At 32.3% G+C, this 27,568-nt stretch overlaps 2 protein-coding genes across 2 annotated transcripts in view; one reads left to right on the forward strand and one right to left on the reverse strand.

Moving 5' to 3' along the window:
* Nucleotides 1–488: 488 nt before the first annotated feature.
* On the reverse strand, nt 489–18,985 carry LOC129225508 (inositol polyphosphate multikinase-like). The gene is made up of 5 exons (XM_054859937.1): nt 18,774–18,985; nt 12,985–13,170; nt 10,076–10,251; nt 4,772–4,853; nt 489–2,521 (listed from the first exon to the last, which is right to left on the reverse strand). The coding sequence occupies exons 1-5, from the start codon at nt 18,874–18,876 to the stop codon at nt 2,064–2,066; spliced, it is 1,005 nt and encodes a 334-aa protein (XP_054715912.1). The 5' UTR covers nt 18,877–18,985; the 3' UTR covers nt 489–2,063.
* Nucleotides 18,986–19,457: 472 nt separating this feature from the next.
* Nucleotides 19,458–27,568, forward strand: part of LOC129225503 (GATOR complex protein WDR59-like) — an 80,398-nt gene continuing 72,287 nt past the window's right edge. The window contains exons 1-2 of the mRNA XM_054859931.1: nt 19,458–19,516; nt 19,592–19,641. Coding sequence (XP_054715906.1) covers nt 19,463–19,516; nt 19,592–19,641 — 104 coding nt within the window. The 5' untranslated portion in view covers nt 19,458–19,462. The remainder of the gene's footprint in view (nt 19,517–19,591; nt 19,642–27,568) is intronic.

Here is a 27,568-nt window from a genome sequence, read left to right on the forward strand (position 1 = left end):
TCTCCAACACTAGCCATCCTGTCATCTATACTGCCATGGGCATGTTAACGGTAGTATCTGTAGAAATGAGTTTTTGGGATATTTGTAGAAATATGTGTTTGCTTCAATACTAACAATAGGGAAATGATAGAATTAGAGGTTTTTTTCAGTGGAAACCAAATAAGTAAACTTGTACAATAAAGCTAACCTACAATAGATGACAAAAATGGAAAATTTGCAGTTACTGCCCTTTACCTGCCCACAGCAGTATAACACTAATGGCATTGTGACCGACATAACCTGAATTCAAACAACTTCTTGAAAAAAGCCTTTTACAAATATAAATGCCATAACATATCAAATCAGTTTTGAGTCATTATTTCCCAATTGTTTTGAAGATCTTTTTATTTTAAATTCAAACAATTTCCATAGCAGTTAAAGAGTATGTTAACCCTTTAACGATCGAATAATTTTCAAGAAAATGGTCATAAAAGTGTCTATTTTTTTATTTGAGAAAATTATATAAAAATAAGTGTATGTACAACATGTGCATTCAATTTTTCATTTTCAATATTTTTTAGATTGAAACTTCAAAAAATTCAAAATTTTATGAAAAGTCAACAAGCAAGCAGCGAAAGTTTAAGAAATACGTCTTTTAAACATTAAAAAAAAGAATTTTATTAATCTTTTGTGTAATATAAGTAAAGATAAGTAAATTTTTCTTATGTGGTAAATTTCAAAGCTTGAGAAACACAGGCCAATGTCACAATCTGGTAAGTAGTACCAAAATTCCTTCCTGCATCTCTGCAATTACATTTAAAATCTGCAATTACATTTAAAATTGACTGGTGCTACCATCTAATGTATAAAAAGAGAAATAAAATGTATTCCGGGACAAAGAAATGAATTGATTTTAATCGTTTTGTCGTGTTAATATTGCACACCCCAGCACGGCAATATCACAGGTGCGAGAAATGAAGATCGAAACCCCAGCCCTGCATAGTCACGGGAGCGAGAGGAAAGGGGGTTAAAGGTTAAGAAAAAAAAAAGAATGATACATGAAAGTTTGAAAGCAGTTATTGATTTTCATACATGTACTACATATATTTAGAGGTTCTTTGGTTACATGAGGTGTAATTAAATGATAATCCAATTTAGTTTATATGTCTTGCAACTTACTCTGGATATCAATTAGTACACTGCATCATTTAGCATTGATGCACTCCTTCAGAGCAAGGTTGTTTGGTACCACATTTCAGTACTGAAAATGGAATTCTGCCTTTAAAAAAAAATTGGCAAATATATTTCTATCCTTCAATTGAAAGTTTTTAAAGTTGAACGTTCAGTTTAAGATAGAAATTTGTCTGCCAATTTTTTTAAAGATAATTTTATCCTCAGTTCTGAAAAGTGGTACCCATGGGCAAGTAATAACGCTTGGTCCTAGAAACAAGAAAATGTCTGTATTTTTCATGTGTCAATATCTTTCCAGGAAACCATAGGATAGTTTGTACTGAAAAAACTTTAAATAAGTAGAAGTGAAAAGAGCATGGTAAAACATGGTTTTGAAGGCGTAAATCATTTGCCCTTGTGTCCCCATTATTGAAATGGGAGGTTTTACAGTTTGCTGAAATTTTTTCAAAACTTGCCAATTTTAGAGAGTTTCAGTGAGGAATGGAAGACATCTTTCACACCCTTAGCAGATGGATGTCATGCCATATGCAGTGGGTGAAATCGCATGTACCTTTAATTTCTTGCCAAATCTTTACATTTGGCACTTTTCTTAAAATTTTGGCAGACTTTAAGACCTTATATATATATATATCTCAATAACTGGGACACAAGAGCAAATATTTTTGCCTCAAAAAATCCCAATGTTCTCTTTTGATATATAGCTACCTATTTTAATGTTTTTGATTATAAGATTATTCGTGTGTTTCCTTGGTTAGTAGGACTCATGCTTTTAATGAAAAATTTAAAAATTATTTCGGTAGCCTGATAAATCATTATGCTACCCTGGAATGAGAGTTACTTAAAATGATCAAGATTATTATAATACTTTACAAATATCACACATAGTTTACTCATCATAATCTTGTTTTATATAGTTCCATTAGCTCTTTTAGTTTATCTGTAAGATTTTGCAATCCATCGATATAATTACTATCTATTTCAGAGGTTGAAAATGTATGAGCAAAATCTATCATTTTCACTTTAAATAATGAACAATCTGATAATTTCATACAAATATTTCTAGTAAGACCACATTCACAATTATTTTGCTTGGGCAGTTGCATAGTTTTGCTTTCTAAAAATGTTTCCCCATCAATACCGGTAAAATTATCAACATTTAAATCTTGTTTTGCAGCCCATTCTTGCCAAGATGATAATTTTCCTTCATACACAAAGAGTAGCGAACTTCCATAGAAAGCAATGCTTCTTTGTTTCATAAACCATTCCTGTAGCAACAATAGTTTGTGGACAAAACTAGAAAGTATCCAGCAGTTAATGGAGACACATTGACTTCTGAAGAAATTTTCCAATGCTGTTGGGTGACAAGAATACACATTAGGATGGAAAAAGTAATCAATACAAAAACTATAAAAAGTATTATTGGCATAAAAAAGAAAGTTATGTTATCTGGTCAAAGTTAACCATGGATCATTAAAGAACCACTGTCCGGCCATCAGGAGAAAAGCGCCGCGCCGCCGAAATGTCTTGTCCTGTCTGTAGCTGTAACAACGAGGCATGTCTCATTTTCCCAAGGGAAGCTTTATGTTTGAAAAACCCGTACAACTGCACAAAGGCGAGAGGACGAGTGGCGAAATGGTGCCAAAAGACCCCTCCTACTAACCCTCGCAGAAAATGAATGAAGTCACCAGGGCCGGATTTGGAAGTGTAGAGGCCCCGGGGCAACGAAGGAGTGGAGGCCCCTAATCAGAATTCGAAAAGATCATCATATTTTGAAAATATGCGATACTTTGATATGTATCCGAATATTTTGATATACACGTATATATCCAATACAGGGTGGCGACAGGAACTGTGAAAAAAAGTTCCCTGACTTTTCCCTGATTAAGTTCACCAAATTTCCCTGATTTACGTTACCAATGATAATGGTTTTCTTTCTTTGCTCTACTTGAAATCCATTGTATGTTTGTATAAAATGCAGTATTTTAAACGTTTTAAGTTGTGTAAAGTTGTTGAACTAAAGATATAGTTTTAAAAAATGCTACTTTTTTAATAAAATGGTTAAAAAAAACATATCAAGTCAATTTTCGGGGGAAAAAACCCTACAAAACAGTATCTTAAATTTTTCTACATGGAAAGATTATAGAAAATTAAAAAAAAAAAATACTTTACTTCCAGAAACCACTTAGCATAAGAATTTTAAGAAACTATTAAAAATACTCTTAAAAACATGTGTATTTATGATAGAACTAAAAAGTAATTGAAATTATTTTGAACTAAGTTTTCAAACTGAATAATAATTGTTGAAAGAATGTAATAGTTAAAGAATAGAAGTAATGTAGTTATTCTTATATAACTAATTGACATATGTATGCAAAACAGATGAAACCATTTGACATCCATTCATAGGGAGCTTTTCTCTAATCAAGGACACAGGTTTTAATGAATGAATACAGCATTTTAACAATAAGAAAATAAAGATATTTACTTAAGTACACAAGTTAACTCGATTTCAGTATGTAACGAAAAAAAATCTTAGATTGCTTTTGTAACAAACAACTTTGAAATGCAAGGAAAAAAAAGAAAAAAAAACAATTAGTTAATTTCAAAATATATAAAAGAAGAATGCAACTTGGTTATAAAATTAAAGCATCACTTAAGTCTGAAGAAAAAAAAACCTTTATAATCTGCGGTGAAAACAAATAGTATAACGGCAAAAAACATTGTTTTTTTAAGTGAAAGTTCAATTTTAGCAATTAAATTAAAAACGCGAAAAAGTAATAACTTTTAAGCTTTTATAGTATTAATTCAAAAACCAAAGATTTCTTCTTGAAATCGTGATTACAGTATGCTAATTACTTCAAGACAATGGAATAAAGGCAAAGGAGCTAAGGCATTAATGAAGGCTTCCTCTTTGCCTGTATGGTTGTTTATTTTACGTAGCATTGAAAGTGTAAAAGGAATTTTTCAAGCTAGGCAAAATAAACAGCCTAACAGGCACAGAAGCAATCTTAGGAAGTTCATCCTGTGGTTAATAAGTAAGATTCAATACTTTGACGTAGAGGAAAAAAGATGCACAAATATGCGGCAGTGTATAATCGCACCTCATTAATTTTACTTTTTTTTTTTTTTTGAACAGATAAGTAGCGGAAAATGCGTAGGGAATTAGAGTACTTAATTTTGTACAGAAAAAAAAATTTCTTCATGAAATAAATTTTCCGATTTTTTGTTATTTTTTCAAAATTCCCTGATATTTCCCTGACTTTTCCCTGATTAATAAAATTCCCTGACTTTTCCCTGATTTCCCTGATCTGTCGCCACCCTGCAATACTTTCAACCCATGAAAGTTAGGTATTTGTAAAAATTTTATTGTGGGAGCCATTTTGTTGTGGAGGCCCCGGGGCAGTAGCCCCACCTGCCCTCCAATAAATCCGGCCCTGGAAGTCACGGGCGCTGATTTAACGGCGAGAAATTTCTTGTGAAAGACAGACAGTACACTATATTTTTCAATAAATTGCAAAAAGTATAATGATTAAATATCTTGTTTCCAAATAATAGAAAATTGGTAATGCTCTTGATCACACTAAAAGTAATGATATCATACCTGTTAGTACTGTGTCAGGCATCAGACTCCTTCCATAATATTTATCCCAAGTAAGGTACTCATTTTTACAATCATCATAAACCTAGAAGCATTCATAACGGCTCTTTAGGTTTTCAGAACAAACATAAAATTTAGAAGTGATACAGTGCAGGAATAAAAATTTAACTTTTCTTTACTAATAATAAAGCTTAAAGTCTGTCTGTCAAGATCTCTGTCTGTCAGGATCTCTCTCTGTCCGGATCTCTGTGACGCGCATAGCGCAGCGCCTAGACCGTTCAGATGATTTTCACCAAATTTGGCACAAAGTTAGTTTGTAGCATGGGGGTGTGCACCTCGAAGCGATTTTTCGAAAATTCGATATGGTTCTTTTTCTATTCCAATTTTAAGAACAAAATTATCTTCAGATGGATGAGTAAATTACGAAATTATCATAACGTGGAACCGTAACATAGGAACAAGCCAATTGGTGAGATACGAAATTATCATAATGTGGAACCGTAACATGGGTACAAGCCAAATGGCGAGAAAATTCACCATACATTATTTGTAAATATACAGGTGAACCAAAAGATTCTATTACGGCATTATTTTTCTATTACGGGCAAAGCCGTGCGGGTACCACTAGTGTGTAATAAATGAATAGGATAATAACAATATTAGAATACAAAAACATGCAAATAAGTGCATTATAATTGATACATTGACAGTGCCATTCAAAAGGTCTGGCACACATACAGAGTAAAATTTTATGCATCATGCAAGAAGGATCTAGACCAGTTATGAATGGACAGTCCCATGAGGTCAGTGTTTAGGAATAGTCTTTCAGCCAGATCCGATGACTGGGTTTTGATAACTGTCATGGGTAATTCAGCATGTTTTTCAGCATCAACTTAGTAAATTTTTAAAAAAGCAATTGTTTGACTTGAATTTTTATCCAATAAATTTATTTATTTGCTAAATATCTAGAACATCAATTTTAAGCTTTTTATTTTTTTATATTTCCTCTTTTTCTTGAATTTTGCTGACCCCCAAAAAATCTTTAAACCATTGGTCCAAACAGTGTTAGCTGATGTACGATAACAGTAATTTATCACAAATCTCACCCAAGACTGCCAGTAATGATGATAAATGCATAAAAAAAAAACCATAACATGATAGAGCACACAAAAATATTTTCAAGCATATATAATTTTTGAACACACAACAACACATAAAAAGTTACATCAAAAGCATTTTTAGCTGCAAAAGATTTATATATTGTAGTAAATATTGAAATAAAAAATATGGGTAATTCCATATCAAATCGATCAAAAGAGTAAGATTTTCAAGCTAAACCCTTCTGCTTTTTCTAAAATTTTATACAGAGATAGTGTTTGATAATAAAAGTAAAAACCCAAATTTTTAGATTTTTAATACAAATATTTTTTGATTAGGAATCATTACAAAAAATTGAATTTTGGTAAACGGAGTAGCTTTTGGACACATATAACTTTTGTATTAATTGTATTACATGGAAAAACTTGGTAGCATTTTGAAGCTCTTAGAACGTGCTTTAAGATGATATATTACATGATACAAAAACCTAAGCTTAAATTTTGAAGGTCATTCAAAACAAGGCCGTATCCAGAAATTTTTTTCGGGAGGGGCCCGGATTAGCACATTGCCCTAACACACACACACACACATATTGTATATATAGACGCAACAAACGCATAAAAATGTTAACATAGAAGACTTTTTGTCTCGATTTTTAATGATTTCACTGTTTGGACGTTATTATTTTAATTTCTTATTATTTTTCTTATTCACCTTATAGTGGTAAGGATAACAGGAGACTTTCCCTTTAAGTCGGATGTAGAACATCCATAATTTCAGGGGGTCCGGGGGTTTTTCCCCCGAGAAATTTTCGAAAAAAAAATCTGTATTTTGAAGCCTTATTTAGGTAATTGAGACTACAAAAATATGAAAAAAAAAAAAAAAACTAGGCAAACAAAGTCTTTTAAAAGTTATACATTCTTATACAAATCAAGATCAAACAAAATAAAAATTGCTTGCTGGACAAATCATGGAACTTAATGGACAGAGAGGAGAAAAGAGAAGCACTTCATCATCTGCTCATATCGGCTTTTAGTGAAGTTTGTTTTTGATCGCTCCCCCTATCCCCAATTTTTTTCCATTAAATGCCCTACAGTATGAAAATTGTACAAAATAGTTTAAAAGAAATGGTGTAGACATTCAGAAAATAAGAACGGAAGAGTAATATTCTGGCCATTTGGACAATTCATACTTTATTTTCTTGATAAGATACAAAATTGAAGAACTTATCAAGGAATTTCAAAAACTTAAATAATTTTCAAAGATTCTCGAACAGTTGAAATTATTTGGAGCTCTTTATTTACACTTTTCAAAAGTTGATAGCACAGTCTTACAAAATGATTATAACTTTGTAAGACACACCCGTTTTAAGTTAAAAATAAATGAAATATTTCTCGAAAAAAACTTTTGTTTTTTCAGTCACAAGTAGTGCAGAAAATGAAAGAGAGTAGAGTAAGTGTTATTTTTTTCCCCTCATACTAAAGGTATTAACAGTATGCAGTAGAAGTAAGAAAAAAAAACAAGCAATATCAAAAGAACTTCCCTGACTGAATTCGGCATTCAGTAAGCAAGACAAGAAACTTATCAGTCACAAAAATGATCTTGAAAATTATGCTACAAAAATGCGAGAATCGTGATTTTTGCATTTTTTGCTCAGGATGTATCAAGGAGCTGAATTTGGCACATCTTGGTAACAAGGTACTCGCCTAATCGGAAACTAGGGGCCCAGCCTTTGGGGAGTCCCCGACTCGAAATCAGTACCGTGTACGTTTTATAAGAGTTTTAGGGGGAGGAGGGCAGGGTCGTGCACAGCGGGGAGAAGGGACACCTGTTGGCCCGGGCCCAAGCTTAAATGGGGCCCAATATTTTTAAACCTAGGGTTGAAAATATGGGTAAACAATATGGAGGGGGCCCAAAAAAAAGCATTTGTGACAGCCCCAAAATTTCTGTGCACGCCCCTGGAGGAGGAAGTGCACAGAAGCCTGCTTTAACCCTTAACTGCCCTGAATTGAATTGGGAAAGAGAGCAGGAAGTCCTAATTAAAGGTCTAAATTTCAAATGTGCCTTGCAGCTAATGAGAACTAGAACTGCTTTTTCTGTATTTCTGCAAAATATTATAAATTTTGAATAGTAGCAAAATTAAGAATAAAAAAAAACTTTGTTATTTTCCTTTTCTGACATTAGGAATTTAAAAAAAAAAAAAAAAAAACCTTCTGTTTTACGGTACAAAACATTTTGGGGGAGGCCCGGGCCCGTCAGGCCCTCCCTCTGGATACGGCCCTTATTCAAAATTACCTTTGACCTTGAATATTTCCAAAAGTTATTATTTTAAAAATCTGAAAAAAAAAAAAAAATATGTATTATACACATTATTGTGTTTTTTATTTGTGCCAAGTTTCATGTTGGGACAATTAGGGGATCGGTTATAATTTAATGTGTCATGCAACGGATGTTTGACGATTAATTGAAAAATAGTGATATAGCAATGTTTGGCAGATGATAAATTAGAAATTTATAGTAATTTAAAAAATATATTTGCTCTTTCTAAAATATTGTCTGCAGACAGACTTACAGATGCTATTTTCCCTGCCTGCGATGGGGTGGTCCTGGGTTCCAATCCCGGCTCGGGCATGGATGTACTTTCTCTCTCCTGTCCTTGTTCTTCTTTGTGTGAATGTGTTGTTATGCTGTGAATGGTTGCCTACTTTATTAACGGGTCCCTATGGCATGTGTGTATTGTGGAAGTCGGACTTCACACCAAATTACGGTACAGTTGTAAAAGTGAAGCAGCGCTGCCAGTCTTGCTGGCACAAGACTACAACAACAAGGTTCTCATCCCGATGAGTTGAATCAACTTTTTAGTTGATTCAACTCTTCAAGACATTGCCAAGCGTTCGCTCTACAAACAAGTAAATTTGTTGAGTCAACTTGGTTCAGTTTTAACAGCTTTGTGGGATATTTTTAGGTGAAAAAATTAGTCTACAAATTTGCCTCATGTGAAGACAAGGGAATACTCCAGTCAACGAGTTAACAATCAACTGTTTTGAAAAGATTATTCAATTAACCACCTTGTGTTTATAAAGTCCTAATAGAATGCTACAAGTAATAAAGTGCTTTTAGAACTTTCTCTACCTAAACATGTGATTGCATTGTAGTTTTAGTCTGTTGTAAGCAAAGGCGACCCAAACTTTTAATTTTTAGGAGATCAGAATTTCTCCAAATTATCATAATTTTGCCAAAAAGAACTCCAAATTTTGCTGAATAATCAGACAAAATTTGTTGAATAAGGGCATTTTTGCAAGCTTATATTGGCCTCCCGTGACCTTCCATCAAGGCACGCTTGGTTATAATCATTTTCATCTGCCATAACATTGAGTGCGTGAAGACTTCAGACCAGTTTTTACTCAAGTTCAGAAACTGGAAGGAGATATAAAATTGCAGAAGCAGAAAGCAACCTAGCAAAGCATTGTCAGGAAGAAGCATATAACTGTTAAGTCAAGTTTGACTGCATGGATAACTTGTATAATTATTGTATGTAATTTTATCATTGTATATTACATTGAATGAATTTTTCATTTTTCTAATGTTGCATTATCAGCACGATTATTACACATTTGGGCACACATATTTGACTTTTAATTGATCTCAATTGATTTTCAACCATTCAGAGTAGCATTAAAGTTTAAATTATGTATGATCCCAGTGTTGTCCCAACATGAAACTTGGCACAAGTAAAGAAAATTACAGTTTATACAAAATATATTTTTTTTCTGATTTTTAAAATTACTACTTTTGGAAATACTCAAGGTCAAAGGTCAATTCAAATGACCTTCAAAATGAAAAATTCTATTTTTGTATCATGTAATATATCATTTTAGAGCTCTTAATGTAAACTTTCAAAATATATAAAGTTCAAGTTTCTAACTGTATTTGTTCCAGAGTTATGGCCAGGCAAGTATGAGCCGGTGGAAGCAAAACATTAAAATTTCGACCCCTTATATCTAAAAACTACAACAGCCAGAGGGTCAAAAAAAATTTTTTTTTTTTTATACCATTTAGTGAATGGGTATGAACCTGCAAAACACTGTTATAATCTGTGAGCACTCACTTTTTAGGTGTGTGAGTTGACATGGAACAACCTATATGCACTTTTACTACCTAGCTTTTGAGTAAGATGTTTTGGAACAGTTATTCTCTTCATAAAAATACCTTCATTCCAATTACTCTAAATCCCATCAATATTCCTCCAGGGGACTTTGATAGTTCAATGTTAATTTTCGCTTCTGTTGCATCTGGAGCATAAGTTTGAGATCCTATTTTGGCTTCAAAGACACAAGGCTTCTGATAACTGCTGCAGACATCTTCTAAGCATAAATATCTCATTTCTTGATATGAAAAAAAAAAAATAATAATAATTTTATAGAAAATATTTTACAGTAAGTTTTAATTGTAATTCAGCTTTTAATTCAGTGATTGTTACAGGGTTGCCACTCAATTTTGGTGAAAAAAATCCCTGTGTTTTCCCTGTATGCTGCTTGGGTTTATCAATAGATCTATTTCAAACAAATCTAAAGAAGTTCTTCTGCCCTTATATAGAAGTTTGGTAAGACCTCATTTGGAGTATGCTGTTCAGTTTTGGTCTCCTTATCTTAAGAAAGACATTAATGTATTGGAAAGGGTTCAAAGGCGAGCTACAAGGCTAATAAATGGACTTTCCCACTTAGATTATGATTCCAGGCTTAGAAGGCTAAAAATGTACAGTCTTGAGCAAAGAAGAGACCGAGGGGACATGATTCAGTTGTTTAAATTTATTAAAATGAAAGATGTTAGGGGGCTGAAGTTTAGCACTGAAAACAGGACAAGGGGTCATTGTTTTAAGCTATTTAAATCTCAGGCTAACATGGATGTTAGGAAAAATTATTATTTTAGCAGGGTAGTGGAACCTTGGAACAGTTTACCGGAAGAGGTGGTAATGAGCAAGGGAGTAGATAGTTTTAAGAGGGCCATTGATCTTCACTGGGGATTGTAAATTGACTAGGACCAGTCTAGCTGGGCCCAAAGCCTGTTGCTGGTCGTCACATTTGTATTTGTATAAAACATTACAAACAAGCGTACACTGATATTTAAAAAAAAAAAAAAAACATTAATCCTGGTAGTTTCATCACAAGCACAGGGGTGGGAATATCAAATAAGGGGAAGAATTTCTTAACTAAAAAGATAACATGGTGATTGTATATATATTTAACTTTTTAAACAAGAAAAAAAGCTTTTTCGTAACCATTCATTAATTGAAGTTAAAAAGATTAAAATGCAAAAGTTAAGCAGGACAATGAATACTGGATGACTGAACTCATGCTCTCTAAATTATATTAGCATGAATTTTAGGATGCATGTCAAATTAAACAATAAATAATTTTTGCTTTATGATAGACATTTTTATATTTACTAAAACAAAAACAAGAAAAAAAAAATTTTAAGTGAAAGTACTTTTTTATAATTTTAATTTTTTATGAACTTTATTAATATTAATATAAAAAATATTCTCTTATTTATTTATTTCAGTAGTTTACATATTTGAGCATTGATTTTACTAATCCAATTTAAAAGTTCCCTGCGTTTTCCAGATTTTTGAGAAAATTTTCAAAATTCCCTGTATTTTCCTTGTTTCATCAGGTTTCCTGTGGCATGACAACCCTGTACTAAAGATTGATATTGTAATGTTGCCCTGCTTTGGAAAGGGTCTAAAGCAAAAGCAGATAATCATATAACTGGGAGTTTTAACTTCATCAGTTTACAAAAAATTAACTGAAGAAAATGAATTTTCTGGAGAATAATGGTCAGTTGACGGGTTTATAGTATAATTTTAGGATGGGTAGATCTTGTGCAATTAATTTCTTGCATTCCTATAACAAAATTACCAAGACTTAAAACAACAAAAAGTGTAGATGCTGTTTACATTGACTTTCAAAAAGCTTTTTATAATGTACTGTGTGAGGTTGTTCCAAGCAAACTGGCTTGTATTTGAATAGAAGGATAAACTTTAATTTGAGTTAAAATTGGCTAACTGGTTGTTCTTACAACATGTTAATCATTTTCTGTGGACTGAGGTTTTAAGTGAAGTAAGCTCTAAGTAAGTTCAGCTCTAGGGCCACTGTTGTTTATTATTTCCATTAATACTATTAGTGAAAGGCTTTTTGGGCACTGGAATATTTTTTCGGATTATATCACATTTATGGGGGTTATTGACAATGAAGAAAAAGTAGAACTGCTTCAAGAGGATTTATATTAGATTTTCAAGTGGACAATTAAATAAGACGTCTCAAATGCTTTAATTAGGTCAAGAAATTAAGCATGCAAGCACTATTTATGGGGATGCATCATTAGCAAAGACAAAAAAGCTAAAAGGTACTGCCTCACCCACCATACTCATCTGACATTGTATATTGAGATTTCCATTTATTCCGATTGCTACAACTTTCTGTGAGAAAGAAATTGCTACAACTTTCTGTGCGAAAGAAATTTGGATGATTTTTTGCCACATAGAAAGCTTTTAAATTTAAAATGTCATTTCCAGATATTTTGCTAAAACCAATTGATTTTTATCAGCCATTGAAAGTTTCCACTTTATGGCAAAAGATTGTTGATAATGAGGGTGATAATATCACTGAATAAAAATAAACTTATTTAAAATTAATTTGTTTGAAGTCAATGTAGAAAGAAAAACATTATTATTTTGTCCTCTTTACCCTTTAAGGACCAATCTGGGACATATTGTCGCTTCAGAGTAACAGTAGGATATCTTAGTGTTATTCCTGTGATTAGATGTCTTAGAGATGGTCTGAGGCGACAATAAGTGTCCCCAAAGTTCAAGTCTTTTTAAATACATTATAGAATACAAATGACTTAATCTATATTTTTTTCTTGTAATTGAGACATATCTTAATATGAGCAAAAATTTTTTTAAAAATATAAATAAATAAACAAGGCAAATTTCAAGATTCTACTTCAAATTTTATGGTCCTTAAAGGTTTAAGATGCATCATTAGAATGTTTACATATAAGTATATATATTATGTATGTGTATATATATTTATAAATCATTTTATTATTGATAATACCTGATCCATTGACAGAGGTTTCCCATGTTCCACAAAAAGCTGGCAAAAAATGAGAAAGTTCTTGCATAATAGGGTCAAAACGTTTTTTCTCAAATACATTTTCATAAAATTCTAACTCTTTCACAGATCTAGAATCACCTTTTCTGAGAGGCTTCAATATATTTCCATTTTGATGTTTAAGAACACCTACAAATGTCAAACATTACTAGACTCATGCATGGATAATTGTAAAGCAATTTTAATTCACACAATGAAAGGAAACTTTAAAACAGTTAACAGAAAAACGAAATTAATTAATTATAAAATCATCATTATTAATATAAAAACGTAAAATCATTGCATATTTGAGGCAGTGAGAAGCAAAGAGAGATGAGTGGACATTTTAAAGTTTAGAGTAAAAAATGTCTAAAGTTCGGATCTTAGGTAGGCTTTCATTAATTTTTTTTTCTAAATCATGACCATAGCTAGATAATATATACGCACACGCCGATACATTTGCTGAAAATATGTACTTCTCTCGAAATTTTTAAATTAGTATCAATATTAAAAAATGGTTATCTTGAAAATCTCTAGATAAAAGAATAAAATGAATCTCTTGCTTTCATAACGAATACATGATTGAAAGCTCAATAAGCATTGCATTACTGAATGTTTTACCTACCCACTGTATATTTTTTAACATACTTGCAGATAGTTTTGAGTTGTGGGCGCAAATGCTTCATGTTTTTATTGTACTATGATCATGACTTGTACCATCTCTTGCCCAATAAAAGAGGAGAGGTTCTCCTACCATTTGTACTGATTCAATTTGGCACTTACATCCCTTTACTTCTCACTGCTTCAATTGTGGTTAGAAATTACCCTTTACCTTTTTTTTGTAAATGCAAAATAGTTTTGTATTTCCAACTTTAAGTAGCAGTCACCAAAAATCATCTTTGATTTATGCATCTAAGGATGGACAAAATAAGATTGGATCTTATAACTAAGTTTATAACCCTCAGCATATTAATCATTACATCATGCATTTACTTTTATTTATTCCTACTAAGTTCATAATAAACTGTTATATTTATGCAAACTTCAAAACTCCCACTGCTTCTTTGATAATTGCTCAGGAAAATATAATATATTTTAATTAAAAATATTAAGTTAAATTTGTGTAAATAGTTAAATTTGTGTGTGATTAAAATATTAAGTTAATGTTGTGTAAAACTTAACGAATAAAGAATTTAGTGACTTAGTGAAAGATTTTCTTCCAGGTGCTCCTGAGGTGGAGTAAATTGAAAACTGTTCAGTACTTTAATAATCTGAAATTAAAATTTATTTAATATTCATATAATAAATTTCAAAACAAAAAATATTGTATTAATCAGAAATTCACCAATAATAACTATCTAAAAAGTTATCTGATTCAAAAATAAATAAAACTGCCTTTATGAGATTCAGAAAATTTTAGTGAGTTGGAGAAACTTGGTTGAAAAATAAAATATTTTTAATTGATAGTAAAAATAAACCTCAGGATTTTTCATTAAAGGTATGATTGGAAACAGGGATCAGTTGCACCGGTGCCACCAATCCCTGTTTCCGAACATACCCTAACTATAGAATTTTTAATTTGTTAACAATAAACTTAAAGATTCTTTTTTTTTTAAATAGAAAATGCATTTGGCTTGTCAAGTTCTGATCAATGCTGCAGTTGAGAGGAAACACCATTCCTCGAAATATTTTTTTTATTATTTTAACAAATTTAAGGCTTTACAAATTAGCCAACTCAAATATATTGATAATATATCAGTTTCTAAAAGTTCAGAAATACTTGTAGAGCTAAAATTTTATGTTTTACTAAAATGTTCTAAATTAAAATTCAGGAGCATCATCTAAAATTTTATTTTTTGCAAAATTTTTCTATGGGAAAATTTGGGGAATTATCCTAATGTGGAACATTTGGTGCTTTTTAAAAAATTTCGACAAACTTTGCATCACAGGCTAGGCACAATTTTTTTACACTTGAACTCTCTTACTGTAAACAATGCAAAGTATATTATGAAAAACATAATAATAAAATAGGGCTATTTTAGTAAATTTGTTAGAAAAATTGAAACTGATATGAAAAAGTGGTTTTATTCAACAATAACTTTCATTTAGCCTATCTTTATGAAAAATGCTAAAAACTGAATTGGTACGGGAAAGCTTAACATTATTTTCAGCAACATAAATTTTTAGCTAATAATTTGCCAGTCTTTCTTACCTTTTGGGGGTGGGGGGTATTTCGATAATTGGCAAATTCGTGTGACTTAACTTTTTGGCAATAATAATTTCATTTCAGTCACCTTGCTGCTCTATGGGGTGCGTTCGACAGCCTCGACTAACCACATCGTGCTATGAGAGCTACCGGAGGAGTGGAGGCCCCTAATCAGAGTTCGAAAAGATCCATCATATTTTCCAAAATATCCGATACTTTGATATATATCCGAATATTTTGATATATATGTATATATCCGATATTTTTGACCCGTGAAAGTCAGGATATTTTGTAAAAAATTTAATATGGGGGCCCCTTTGTTGTGGAGGCCCCGGGGCAGTAGCCTCGCCTGCCCTCCCCTAAATCCGGCCCTGTTGCTACTGATGTCCTTCTATGAGCATCACCGGTAGATCTACCGGTTGACCGCAATGAAACCTGGTTGATTTAATCATGTGTAGTGATGCGGATCGGGTAATTACCCAGTGGGTAGGTAAATATATTTTGGTTATTTACCCAAGGCCTGGGTAAATACCCAAAAACTGGGTATTTTACAAAGAAATGCAAAAAGTGAATCAGAAATTTTTTTTTAAACCTAAATATGAAATAATATGTAATACACAGTTTATAATATTTTTTATTGAAAAACTTAATGAAATTATGAAAGAAACACATCGTGAACTAAAGAATCTTTCTTTTCAATGCCATAATTGGAGAAGATGTTTGCTTTTTTTTTTTTTTGTAACCAGTTAAGCTTTTTACTTTTTGTAGAATGTCTTTTTATGTCTGAAATTTGGCTATCAACATTGATTAGGCATATCCAACACATTTAATGTGAATGTCATATTAAATAACTGAGTTGTTTCACACAATAATTCTTTAAATATGTGATCAAAATACAAATTTTAGAAAAAAATTTATTGTTTTGTGTATGGTTGGTTATATAGGGTGTTCTGTTTTAACCTGCAAGACCTCTATTTTTGCAACCGTTAGTCCTAGATGTATACTTCCAATTGCAAAAATATTCAAAATCAGATGCAGAGTAAAGATATTGAAAGTTTGAAGCAAAAATTAAAATGAGTCAAAAACTGCAAAATTTAACTTTTTATATGGCCCTAAGGTCCCCTAACTTAAATTTGAAGAAATGATCTGCATTTAAAACTTACTGACACAAAAAAACTTGACATTTGTGCAATCAAAACTCAAGGAGATATTCCATTTGAAAGTTTTAAGGGACCATGCAGAAGATGAGATTAGAACTTATTACCCTTTCAGAAGAATGACAGGTTGGCAAAGTAAAAAACTCAAGGTATTTACATTTTTCATTCTATTCAAAAATTCATGCAAATGTTATGCAGTGATAAGCAAAACACGCTGCAAAACCTTGAAAAATTTGAAAAACCACTCTACACACATATAATTTTATATAAACACTCATTAATTGCTATATTTTCGCCCAAAATACGTTACTGACGGCGAGTGTAAAGTGGTGTAAGTCACAAAACGATGCGTTTCATATCTCAGAGAATATTGGTTGTACTAATTTCAAACTTTTTTGGTTGGAATTGTTTTTCAATGGAGATTATTTCCCTAAACATAAGTCAGAGGACCTGGGGCCGATGTAAAAAGTTAAAATTTGTATTTTCTTACGCATTTTTATTTTTACTTCAAATTTTCAATATTTTAAGTCTGCATCTGATTTTGAACATCTTTGCAATTGGAAGTATGCATCTAGGACTAATGGTTGCAAAAATAGAGGTTTTGAAGGTTAAAACAAAACACCCTGTATATATACATAGTGGAATATCTACAGAAAAGTATATTAGTTGAATATAAATTTTTGAAATAAATACCCGGGTATATACCCTTGGTATTTACCCCTAAAAAAATACCGAGGTAATTTACATCACTAATCATGTGACATTTTTGATCAATTTTAAGTATTTTTCACCTGTGTGTTATTTGTCTGGGCAAGTTTCCGATGATCAGCCTAAAGTGTTCGATGAAGCATTGGTTAGTGAGCAACCGGTTAGTAACCACTGACCAGGGTTGTCAGAATTAAGAACAGTAAATACCGGACATGGCTCCTAGGAGTGAAAAAGGGAGGGGGATATTTTTGAGACATCTATTCATGATCAATCTGAAAAATTCAATCGCAACAAAGCATTAAACCTCACGAAATGTCGCCTATGAAAGTATAAAAATTGTTTTCATTACGATTGATGACTAATGAGCAGAAATATATTTTCAACATTAGTTAACGAGCAAAGAAGAAGCAACCATTCTGTTCCTCATGGTCTGCCGCCAAAACAAAAACATACAAACCAAATCAAAAGGAAAAATAATTTTTGAGTTAGTTGCCACATGATTTTCTTATTGCTTATTATTTCATATTTTTTCTGTTACTTTATTTTTACTTCCTTTTAGAAAGTAAAGGAAGTATTGTATTCGCAAAAAAATGTTCACCAAAAAATTGGCCTTAATTTCCATTTTGCTCTCCCCCGAATGAATGCCGAGTTTTTTTTTCAACGCGACCACACGTGGATATGTGCCCAAGAACCTATAGACACCCGAAATATCCATTTTACTGATCCCGGAATTAAATAAAAAGAGTTTTCTTGTGATGTCTGTATATGTGTATGTATCTCGCATAATTCAAAAACGGTATGTCCTCGAAAGTTGAGATTTGGTAAATACACTCCTAGTGGGATTTAGTTGTGCACCTCCCCTCTTGGTTGTATTCGATGTTCCTAAGAGGATCTTTTAGGCCTTTTTGGGGTGAAATCATTGTTAATATCAATGCAAACTCAAGTGGTGTTATAATTTGGCAAACACTTGGCAACACATCGCCAAGCTTTTAGTCACCAAGTTTTTTGGCCAACTTGGCGTTTTTTTTTTTCAATTGGTTTTATTTGGTCACTACTGGCGATATTTAGAGAGTACACCATTGAATCTCATTAAATTGTCCAACATTGGGAAAATTAATCTGTATAAAACGTTTTTTTTTTGCTTCAGTTCGCAACAAACTTGGGGTAAAAATATTTAAAGTGTTTCTTAGCTTACTCCAAGGCACTAGTATTATCATTAAATTTGCATAAAGGGAAGTCATGTGATGCACACATCAGCTCGTTTTCCCTTAAAATAATGTCTTGATCTGTAAAAACATGTTGTCAGCCTAAATACAGGACTTTAGCCATCCCAAATGGAGGTTCCGCGGACGCGGGACAATTTTTCAAAATACGGGACAGTCCCTCGAAATCCGGGACGTCTGGCAACCCTGCAGCTGATGTCATTAACTGTCATATGAACAACCGGTCAGTAACCACTGGTGGAGGTTGCCAACTGTAAGCATGGTAGCCTCAAGCAAATAGATATTTCCTTACTTTTCGTTTTAGTATGCAAAGGAAAATATTCCTACTTCAGGTATCTTTGCTAAAAATTTAACACCAAGGGATGAAGATCGACATATTCCTACTTATCGAAATCATCCCTTTCATTTTTCAAGAAACAGTAAAAAGTATTAGCGCTTGATCTTGCGTATGAAATTTACCCCATTTATCTCTCCCTTCGCCATGCTTATGACCACCGATTTGAAAATCAAACAGAGTAGTTTCGGGAGGCATGCTAGTGTTCTTGTCATTGTTTTGATCCATTATTTTCCTTTAAAATGTAAGTCAAGTGTCGTTTTAATTATTCCCTAAATTAGCACTTTAATTTTCGCTACATATAAAGAATCCATTTAAGACACTTATTGCATCGATTGTTTACAATCACTACATTTCTCTATGTTTGGCGTAATTGCCCTTTTATAAGATGAGACATATTGGTGTTAAGTCTCTCCCTTTCTAATGAATTAGCCTTTATTGACATTTGCCTTAATGGATTTCATAAACAAATGGGGAAGAAATCTGTCAAATAAGTTTAATTGAAAAATGTGCCGACAGTCTATTTAGCAACGTTTTAGATTTTGCTTGAAGTTTTTTCCGCCATGCTCTAAACACGTTAACATAGAAATTCTCGATGTTCAACGCCACTTGTGGTTATTTTAAGAACCTATTAAGTTTCTTCACGTAGCATTGCTTTTATATTAATTGTTCAGACTTGCACAATTGGGTTCTATTTCTATATATTAACTTTGGCTTGAAATGTTTAGTAAACATCTGCATATGATAGTCTCTTGTTCTACACATCCAAAAATTGAAGGGATCGTGTTCCATATCTAGGGCGAGGTTTTTTGATATGGCCGGAATTTGGGAAAGCGGTAATGTTGTCGCAGATCATCGGGATTTGCAGGTTATTATTGTTCAATGGTTTTTGTTTCATTTTTTGGAATATATTAGAAGATATTAATTCTTCCTTATTTTTCAGGCCAATACAATGGCTGTGAGCAGCAATGGCCAATATGCAATACTAGCTGGGTAAGTAAATGGATAGAAGTAATGGTTGTATTGTTGTTCATTTTTGCTGGTAATTGGAAATATCATTATGTCCTAGATTGCAAGGTTCTTAAAAAGCCAAAATAAATTCAGCATCGAAACTTTGTGTTCAGCACCCTTTATCAGTTTTAGCATCAGTAGAAGTTTATCCAGTTTTCTTCTATGCATGTAGAATTTGTACCTTACAGAAGCTGGGATGCTCTCATGGGAGGTCATTTACTATTTATTCATTTATTTTATTTGTTTGAAAGATATATCTAACTCGTATATTGAGATTACAATTACTATGAAACGGAGAAAAGGGAGGATGTGGGAACAAGCACAATACATTTTTGATTACATTTATATAAAAATCTTATATTCATTTTTCGTGAGATCATTCAAAAACTCTTCTTCTTATACATCAACGTCTTTATGAATGTCAAATGCTAGCTAATAACTGTTTAGATCTTTCAATGAGAATTAGGAGGGAGTCACAGAAAATAAACTCTGGTGGGCTTTAACTCCCTACTAAAAAGAATACTCCAAAAACGCTTTCTGCAGTGACGGAAGTAAGGATGAGCATGATCCCCTTTTGTGCTTTATTAAGACCATTTTAGCCCTCTTATGAAAGTAGGGGTGCTAATCACGAAATATTACTCGTATGTTTAAGAATTGGAAAGTGATTTGGGATTGCTTCCCAATCATTAAGCAGTAAAATATTTTGTTCAAACCTACCTCGCTTGGAAAAGTTTATATACTGTTTCCTCTCCATGATTGATTTTGAGCCTCATGCCGTAATGTCTTTAAAAAGGGCCTTCAGTTACGTTTTTAGGACTTCAATTCTGAAAACAATCCAAGGGAAAGGCTTCTATCTTGAGCCCTTCCTATTTGATTAATGAAGATCCAAAAACATTGCCTTTTTGAAGCTTCACAGTATTGAAAAGTTTAGGGATAGCCCCTGACCCCATCCCTTCCCTTAATGTAAGATTAGCATGATATTATTAATATGGATCTGGATCATATATGATACTAGCATTCCCGTACCCGGCATTGCTCGGGTAATGGAATTAGCAAGGGTTAACAGTGTTTAGGGCACCTAGTTTCGAAAATCCCCTGTAATAATTACTTATTACCTATATATATTTTTTAATTTGGGGAGGATTCCGGGGCCCCTGGACTCCTTATGCAGGGTGGCGAGAAATCAGGGAAAAGTCAGGGAGCTTTATTAATCAGGGAAATATCAGGGAATTTTGAAAAAATAATTAAAAATCAGGGAAAATTGATTTTATGAAGAAAAAAAAATTTTTTTTTTTTGCTTTACAAAATTAAATACTGTAATTCCCTACGCATTTTCCGCCAATTATCTGTTTAAAAAAAATTTAAATTAATAAGATGCGATTTTATACTGCTGCATATTTGTGCATCTTTTTCCCTCAACGTCAAAGTATTGAATCTTACTTATTAACCACAGGATGAACTTCCTAAGATTGTTTCTGTGTCTGTTAGGTTGTTTATTTTACCTAGCTTGAAATTTCCTTTTACCCTTTCAATGCTACGTAAAATAAACAACTATACAGGCAAAGAGGAAGCCTTCATTAATGTCTTAGCTCCTTTGCCTTTATTCCATTGTCTCAAAGTAAGTGCTGTAATCACGATTTCATGAAGAAATCTTTGGTTTTTGAATTAATACTATAAAAGCTTAAAAGTTATTACTTCTTAGGGTTTTTAATTTAATTGCAAAAATTGAACTTTCAATACAAAAAACTTTGTTTTTTGCCGTTATATTATTTGTTGTCATCGCAGATTATAAAGGTTTTCTTTTCTTCAGACTTAAGTAATTCTTTAATTTTATAACCAAGTTGTATTCATCTTTTATGTATTTTGAAATTAACTAATTGCTTTTTTTTTCCTTTTTTTTTATCCTTGCATTTCAAAGTTGTTTGTTACAAAAGCAATCTAAGATTTTTTTTGTTACATACTAAAATCATTTGAAATAGAGTTAACTTGTGTACTTAAGTAAATATCTTTATTTTTTATTGTTAAAATGCTGTATTCATTCATTAAAACCTATGTTCTTGATTAGAGAAAAGCTCCCTATGAATGGATGTCAAATGGTTTCATCTGTTTTGCATAAATATGTCAATTAGTTATATAAAAATAACTACATTACTTCTATTCTTTCACTATTACTTGTTATTCTTGCAACAATTATTATACTGTTTGAAAACTTAGTTCAAAAAAATTTCAATTACTTTTTAGTTCTATCATAAAGACACATATATGTTTTTAAGAGTAATTTTAATAGTTTCTTAAAATTCTTATGCTAAGTGGTTTCTGGAAGTAAAATATTTTTTTTTTAAATTTTCTATAATCTTTCCATTGCATAAAAATTTAATGTACTGTTTTGTAGATTTTTTTCCCCCTGAAAAAAAATTGTCTTTTTTTTTAAAATTATTTTATTAAAGTAGCATCTTTTTAAAATATAGGTATCTTTAGTTCAACAACTTTACACAACTTAAAACATTTAAAATACTGCATTTTATACAAATATACAATGGATTTCAAGTAGAGCAAAGAAAAAAAACCATTATCATTGGTAACGTAAATCAGGGAAATTTGGTGAACTTAATCAGGGAAATCAGGGAAAAGTCAGGGAACTTTTTTTCACAGTTCCTGTCGCCACCCTGTTATGTATATGCCCTTGTACTTAACCGATCTTTAACTGTTATTAAGGATCCTTTTAAAGTATTGATTATCCTTGCAAACACAGGCCATCTACATTTTATTGTTATACCTATGTTTAAGCAAGAACTTCTTTGTATAACACATTTTTAGGTTGGTTTTTTTTTTTCTGGTGCTAAAATTATTAAGCTGCTTGATGAACCCACTTTGGAGCAAGCTACATAAAATTGGCCGTGTGAAAAAAAAAAGTCTTCTTTAAATTGATCCCTGCTACTTTTAATGTCTGTCCTTGTGACTTATTAACGGTTATTGCAAAGCAAACTTTTACAGGAAACTGCACTCTTCTAAATTCAAAAGGATAGTCCGCCTATGATGATGTTCTTAAAAACTTCGTTTCTAGTTTTGAAAAAATGAAAGCAATAGACAGAAACATTATGATTTGACTTGAGAAAAGCCTTGAAGAACCACGTGAGAAACAAAAACAATATCAAATTTATAGTTCGCTATCGACCAAAAGTTGAGATGAAGTACTGAATAATGATTTGAATGGAGGAAAGCCTCTTAAAATAAGGAATTTAAATTTCAATGAGAGGTTTTAATTTCACAGAAATTAACGGGTTTTAATTAATTTCTCCCGAAGTAATTGAGATTTCGAAAAATCCTTTCTTAGTGGATACTTTCGTAATCATGTGGATATGCCTGCCAAATTTCAAGTCTGAGGCTTCAGCCGTATTGGCTGTGCGTTGGTATATATATATATATATGTATATATATATGTTATCTCAGGACATTGATTTTTATATATTAAGATTATTAATCTGGAATAATAATATCTCTGTGATATATTCTTGTTCTAATTAACTATCTTCATTATAATATGATTTAAATTAAGATGGCTAGCCATCGCATTTTGAAGGCTCCAATTTCGAACTAGCCCCCATGTCCTTCTTTCCTCATCTTTCAATATCATTCAAAGATCGTCTAAAACTGCGTTTTTGGAACTTCTACATCGAAACATTTCTGGGGAAAAGTTCTGACACCACATCTTATGCTACTTCATCAAAGGTGACCTACAGCTGCGTTTTTAGGACTTCAATTTTGAACTTTTTTTTCTGGGGGAAGGTCCCCCAACCCCTTCTTTTTAGCATCACTAATGATATCTAAAATTGCATTTTTGAAGCTCTAATTTAAAAAAAAAACTGTTGAAAATTCTTGAATCTCATCATTTCCCTTCAAGCCACTAAAGATAGCAAAAAATTATGTTTTCAAAAATATAACTTCAAATTCCAAACTTTCAAGCATCCCATCCTCCTATTAATCATCAAAAAGTCTAAAAATGCGTCCCTAAAAAAAAATTTCGGAAGAGAGACTGCAAACTCTTCTATTTGTGCGTGAATATTAAACAGCACAATCAATAAACAAAGCCATAACCATCTTCAAATTTCATTTACAAATGCAATTTTTGTATTTCATTATGTTTGGTACGAACACTAGTAAAAAAAGGTGCCATCTTGATATTGCAACCTTTCTTTTATAAGGAAAAGAGGACCAAAATGGCTGCTGAAAATACTTCACAGTCCTCAAACAAATGAAAAGTAGAATAGCTTAATAATATAAGGATAAAAGATCCAGAACATTAGTGGAAATTCTCCCCCCCCCCTCCCCCCTTTTTTAAATTTTTTGTTCTTTGTACTCGAAACACTTATAATATTGTTTCAAACTATTTGGATTATATAAATTACAGTAGAACCTCCCAATAAGGGACACGAAGGGGACCAGAAATTTTGTCCCTTAAATAGAGGTGTCCCTTATTCGGAGGTACAAAAATCAAGATTTCCAAACATTAAATAGAGCATTAACGTTATACAATAATAATTAATAAGAATTCAATAATAATTTTTAAAATGCCCTTTTAATTTTCTAGTACAGGCTAAGTCGTCCGTGTAACGCTAGTATTAAATAAAGTTTGAAAATATTTTGAATTTTAAGTTATTTATTTAGAAAAAATTAATTTTAGCAAAAATTTAGTGATGAAAAGTACTTACAGATATGTATTTAAAATAATCTGTTACAAGGGTTTGTTTTGCAGCACGTAATTTAGACGCATTTTTCTGTACATGTATACTAAAGTCGCTAATGAGTCCGAGTCCTTCACTGTCACCATTTATCAACATAAACTTTTGCAACTGTGTGATATGTCTTAAAGCATCACTATAATTTTTGATTTTGCAATCTTCTTCTGGCTCTTCTTCTTCCTCACTACTTTCAAGATCCTCTGGAAGACTTCCTCCTGCATCTTCAATTTTCTCAGAGATGAAAGCAGTGATATCCTCATTGGTGTCATCAGTGCATAAATTTTCATCTATCGCTATATAATCGTTAATCGGAATATCACAGCCAGTGACTCGAGCAAGTTCGGAGAGTTCATTTTCTTCGTTGTTACTTTCATTGACTATTACACCTTGGATTTTAAAGCCTGCTTTTTTAAAACAGTTCTGAACGCAACTTTTGGATATTGAGGAAACCGCTTTAGTGATCCACTGGATTGCATTCAATACATTCACGGACTTTGCGAGCTGAGCACTGTTTTCACTGGAAGCTTGCGAAATAACATGCCTTAAAAACAATTTCCTATATCCAACTTTAAAGTTTTGAATAATGCCTTAGTCTAAAGGCTGCAACACAGATGTAGCATTTGGTGGAAAAAATACCAATTTCACAGCCTTCAATTTTAAATTTTGTGGATGTGCTCTACAATTGTCAAGAAATAACAAAATCTTCCTATTTGTTTTGCACATTTTGTCATCAAGAGCAGTTAGCCATTCTATCATTATATTTTGAGTCATCCATGCCTTTCTGTTGAAATACCACTGAACTGATAAGGTTTTTGGGTTAATGTTTTTGAAACATCTAGGTTTTTTTGCCTTACCAATTACGAGTGGTACTTCAAATTCTCCTTCCGAGTTACAGCAGAGTAACACAGTTAACCGTTCCTTAGAACTTTTTCCGCCAGAACACTTTTCTCCTTTAAAACATAAGGTTTTATTTGGCAAAACTCTGAAAAACAGTCCAGTTTCATCAGCATTGTATATGTCCTTAGCTTCATAACCTTCACAAATTTCTGTCAATATTTCCAGCCATTCTGTAACACACTGCAAATCTACAGATTTTTCTTCCCCACAAACAGTTTTAAAAGTAACATTATGACGTAGTTTAAACTTCTCCAGCCATCCATTAGAGGCCTTAAAGTTCTGCAATCCTAAACTTTCGGCAACTTCTTTCGCCTTTTCTTGCAACAGTACTCCACTAACTGGAATATTCTTTCCTCTAATAGCCGAAAACCATTTAAAAACTATTTGATCAATATCTTCTCCTTCAGTTTTCCTAAACTTAACAGTTTTAGAATTTTCATTTGAATTTGTAATCCACAATCTTTTTATTTCTTCTTTTTCCTTTAGCACATTACTTACTTGGTTTTTACTTATTTTAAATTTCTCACCTAAATCCCTTAAGCTTAGTTTTTCATTTTCTGCCACATTTATTACTTCAATCTTTTCTTTCAAAGTTAATCTTTTTCTTTTAGAAGCCATGGCTAGAATTAAAGCTTGAAAACTAAACAAATTCCTCTCAGCAACAGAGCTCTATATGACCTACCTGACTGGTGACAGGACATTAAAAGCAGAAAATCTCCTTTTTCCTTCCGAATCTAAATTTAGCCTTTTAGAATAGTTACTGGGCCAATCAGTCAAGATAATCCCTGCCTTCTCCATTCTTGATTGTTAGTAAGCAACATTCTATGCATACAGCCTTTTCCTTCTCATAAGAAACCTTATCAAACTCTTCTGAACAACACCCCTCCCCCCTGACTTGCTAGTGAAATCTGCTTAGAGTTGAATACACCAGTGTACATTCTGAGACACCTGTGGAGCTTTTTCAAAGGCATTCTCAAAACTTGAGATAAGAATTTAAAAGATGAGTATGAGTGAGGGTGAGAACAAAAGCAAAATCAACCAGAAGTAATCCAGATCCACACTTTGTAAGAAACACCTTGCAGATAATTTCACCCCTTGCCCCTTCTAGAGCAATAGTATGCACTTTCCTGTTATGAATAGAAAATGTCAAGGGCGGTGCTCAAGTTGTCAGTGCTGAACCCACATGAATGGGGAAAGCATTTGGGAGTAGTTTTCAGCTAACATTTTAGTGTGATAATAGTACTTTTTCTTTGTTTATGTTTTGAAACCTATACAATTATTCCCCAGTTAGTTTGTTCAGAAAAAGTGGAACTTGAATTCTAGAAAATTCAATATTTTTTATCCATTTATGCATTAATTTTTGTTTTTTCGTTTCTTTGAGTGTCCCTTAAATAGAGTGTCCCTTAATGAGAGGTAAATACATTGGAGTCTCTATTCAAAGGGACTGGGACCAGCAAAAGTGTCCCTTAAATAGAGGTGTCCCTTATTCGGAGGTGTCCCTTACAGGAGGTACTACTGTATTTAAAAAAAAAAGTCGTGCTTAAGTTCTTAAAGTTTTTAAAAATTTTATTTTCCTTAGTCACCCTCCCCCCATAATGCATTACTAAATCGCCCCTTCCAACAGGGTCATCTGGATCCACCACAGCTTGGTGACAGTACAAAATTTGAATAAAGCGAATGAGGATATCTACATGTATATCAACTGCAGAATGTGGAAATACAAGTTGTGCAATGTTGCCAACTAAGATATTTTTAGTTTACAATAGCAATAAATAAATTAAAATCCCCCAAAATAAAAAGGAACCAAATGATGTACTTTAAATAGAAAAGTACTGAAAAGAAGGTTTAGAAGAACTGACTTTGAGGATTGGGTGGATTCACCAGTAAAAAAGTGGTTTAAAACCAATTTTCAGTACATTTGCATTATTCCCCCCCCCCCCGGCCGCCGCCCCTCCCAAATTTATATTGCACTGAATATATATTTGTACTATATTTTATAATGGAAAGAACATCGGTTTTATGCTCATTTAGCTTAAATGTTACCTGTACAGTTGGAACATTCAACAGCATCTAGATAGAATGCATTGAGCATTTTTTAAATGATGCATTAAGTTTGGAATAATATTTGTTTTGAAAAGAATGAAATTAAAATATAATAACTGAATGAATTAAGAATTTGACATGAAAAATTTTGTTTGCCTATTTGAATCTAAAAATTTTATCTTTTTATATAAGAAATTTTGTATTCTGCATTCAAGCGATACTTATATTTA

This window comes from Uloborus diversus, chromosome 7 (genome assembly GCF_026930045.1).
Source record: "Uloborus diversus isolate 005 chromosome 7, Udiv.v.3.1, whole genome shotgun sequence".
NCBI classification, from domain to species: domain Eukaryota; kingdom Metazoa; phylum Arthropoda; class Arachnida; order Araneae; family Uloboridae; genus Uloborus; species Uloborus diversus.